This window comes from Apaloderma vittatum, unplaced genomic scaffold (assembly GCF_000703405.1).
Source record: "Apaloderma vittatum isolate BGI_N311 unplaced genomic scaffold, ASM70340v1 scaffold29080, whole genome shotgun sequence".
Classification (NCBI taxonomy): domain Eukaryota; kingdom Metazoa; phylum Chordata; class Aves; order Trogoniformes; family Trogonidae; genus Apaloderma; species Apaloderma vittatum.
Genome location: NW_009696732.1, coordinates 2,293 through 4,829, shown reverse-complemented (window position 1 = coordinate 4,829; position 2,537 = coordinate 2,293). Strand labels below are relative to the sequence as shown.

Sequence of the window (2,537 nt, the reverse complement as noted above, 5' to 3'; positions counted from 1 at the left end):
GAGAATATAGTGAACTCCTGTTCTGGCGGTTGACCAGATAGCGTAGTGTGCATATATATATATATATATATCTCCCTGGTGCACCTTGCTAGGAAAGTGGCAGAAAATCATCTATTTTGTGCTCTTAAACTTCATATCATCATGACCAGGTTGGCCTCAGGCAGGTGATCCAGCTCACTGGGCAGTTTTAAGGCACAAACCAGCTCTTTTTGCCCTGATCAGAGTGACCCAGTGCTCGGAGGCAGCAATACCTGTGGTGCTCCGGGCAGCCCTGCCGTGCAGCCGCTGTGCCGGGGGTTCAGGCTGTCACCCAGAGGCACCGATGCCCTGGGAAATGGAGGAGGGGGGGGAACAGAGGGGATCTCCCTTTGCCTGGGAAAAGAGCCCCCCATCTGCTGAGGACAGACGTGTCCCCGTCGCTTGGTTGATGCGCACCCGCCTGCGGCCGCGCTATTCACCCTTGGTGTGGCAGAAGCGATGGGGACGGTGTCGTTGGGAAGAAGCCCAGCTCTTCTCTGGGCAGCATCCACAATCCCATGAAATCCTGGGGTAGGGCAAGGACTGAGTCGAGCCGCTACACGCGCATTTATATTTGCTGGTCGTGAAGCAAACACGTGGGGAGTCGTACGCAGAGTTTGATTTTTGGCTCAGAGAGGCGCGTGTGGGAAGGTTCCCGGTGACTGCGGTGAGGTTACCACACGTGAGACAGACGTGGGATCCCATCCCGCCGTCCTCTCTCGTCCTGCGAGCGGGGCTTGAGCCCTCACTGGTGGATTTGTGCCTTCCAAAAGCTTCCTCACGCCTCGAAAACAAACAAAACTCTTTGGGGGCTTTCAAAGGGCTGTTTAAAGGAGCCCCAGGAGAATAACTGATTGTGGATTCAGAATGATGAAGTGGTTTGTGGAACGGTGAAATATAGAGGCAAATGCAGGAGAACTCCACATTGCAATTTGTCAGCTTCTCTAAACCCTGTAACGGATTATTGCCCCCCCCCATTGCTTCTCACCTCTCCAATAGGAAATTAACTGATGCTATCACTAAAGAAATTGTTTTTGCCTCACAAAGTAAAATTGATACTATAAAAACCCGCCAGCAGTGTCTCCTCCTCCTTTTACATGAAGACAAATCCTTCCTGTCACCTACTGAAATGGAAAGATAAAGGCTGAGCTTTAATAACGAAGCTATAAGCACAAAGCGTAGAGGGGGTGGCGGGCAGGGCGTGGGGAACCCACCACAGCAGCAGGTGTGATGCCGAGGGATGTTGCAAACGTCCAAAATACGACGGCCGTGGTCGGCGCCTGCGCGTGGTTCTGTACGCGTTTGTGCCCCAGAACTCGGCGTCACCAGGAGTTTGTGCTGGTTTTGGTGCCAGTAGCATCTACCTTTACCCCTTAGGCTTGCTTGTTTGGACTTCTTAAATCTAATTAACCGCACAGTTAAACATCAATTTGTTAGGTGATAACGGAACACGCGGGTTACGGGACGCGTTAAAGAAATCTTAACGCCGGCAGTCTCCTGCTGGATGAGCCGCGTTTGCTCTTTGTGGGATGCATCTGTTGTGGGGAAACCTCTTTGGCTGAACCGTGGGGTTTGGGGCCGAGCTCTGAGCTCCGCTGAGGCTGGGCTCCCCGAGGGATGCTGGTGAGGGACAGTCCCATGAGGTGATGTCTTCAGGCTTGGCAGCCATCCCCACCCCTCCTTCGCATTCCTCATCTACTCTTTTGTGGATAAACAACCACTTTGTTGTGGCATCAGCTCGGAGCTGTCAGCTAGTTTGTAAACTGCTGTCCTTTCTCCTTTCAGGGGATATCAGAAACCTGCTAAAGTGGATCAAACAGAATCTCTTGAAAGAACGACCAGAATTATTTATGCAAGGGGAATCTGTGTAAGTACAGCTGTTATGAAGCCTCCTTGTGTTTCTCTGTCGATCTTCATGGTTTGGGAGATGTTTTTCTTGTTGGTTGCAAAAAGCAAGTTAATGACTGTGAAAATATGGGATGTGCTAAAGTGGCAACGGGAGGTGTCCCAGACTACACCTCACCCTGGTCCACGGAGAGCATCTTTCACAGCCCTCACCCCAAATCTTTAAACCTTAAATGTGAAGCAAGGCCACGCTTCCTCTGTTGTCACCTGGAGCAGCGTAGTGCGTGTATCCTTCCTTCCAGCAGTTTTAGCAGGTCTCTCTGTTCCCTGCTGACATCACTGGGACTGAAGCAGTCACTCGGAGAAATGCCAACAAATATTTCTTCTGGGAAATGTATTTTTATTATCAAAATGGGGCCAACCTCGCAAAGGGGAAAGGAAAAAAAAAGAAAAGAGAGAAATGGAGCGGAGTGAGCTGTGTGAGCCATCCCTGACTGCAGGGTGGCGCTGGGGGTGTTTAACATTCGTCACGGATCTTTGTGAGCTGAAGCGTGTGCCAGGTCCCCTGGTAACAGGAGAGACAATTGCAGGACACTGAAGATCAAAGAGGGGGAATCCCTTTGCCTGTAATCAGGGGCTCGGACTGGATCCCCGGGGTTTGGGGGCTTTTGTCT

The 2,537-nt window shown here is 51.2% G+C and overlaps 1 protein-coding gene across 1 annotated transcript in view; it reads left to right on the top strand.

Moving 5' to 3' along the window:
• The window catches only part of URM1 (ubiquitin related modifier 1), a 14,487-nt gene that overhangs the window by 10,485 nt on the left and 1,465 nt on the right, over nucleotides 1-2,537 (top strand). The window contains exon 3 of the mRNA XM_009876158.1: nucleotides 1,804-1,885. Within this exon, the coding sequence (XP_009874460.1) occupies nucleotides 1,804-1,885 (82 nt within the window). The remainder of the gene's footprint in view (nucleotides 1-1,803; nucleotides 1,886-2,537) is intronic.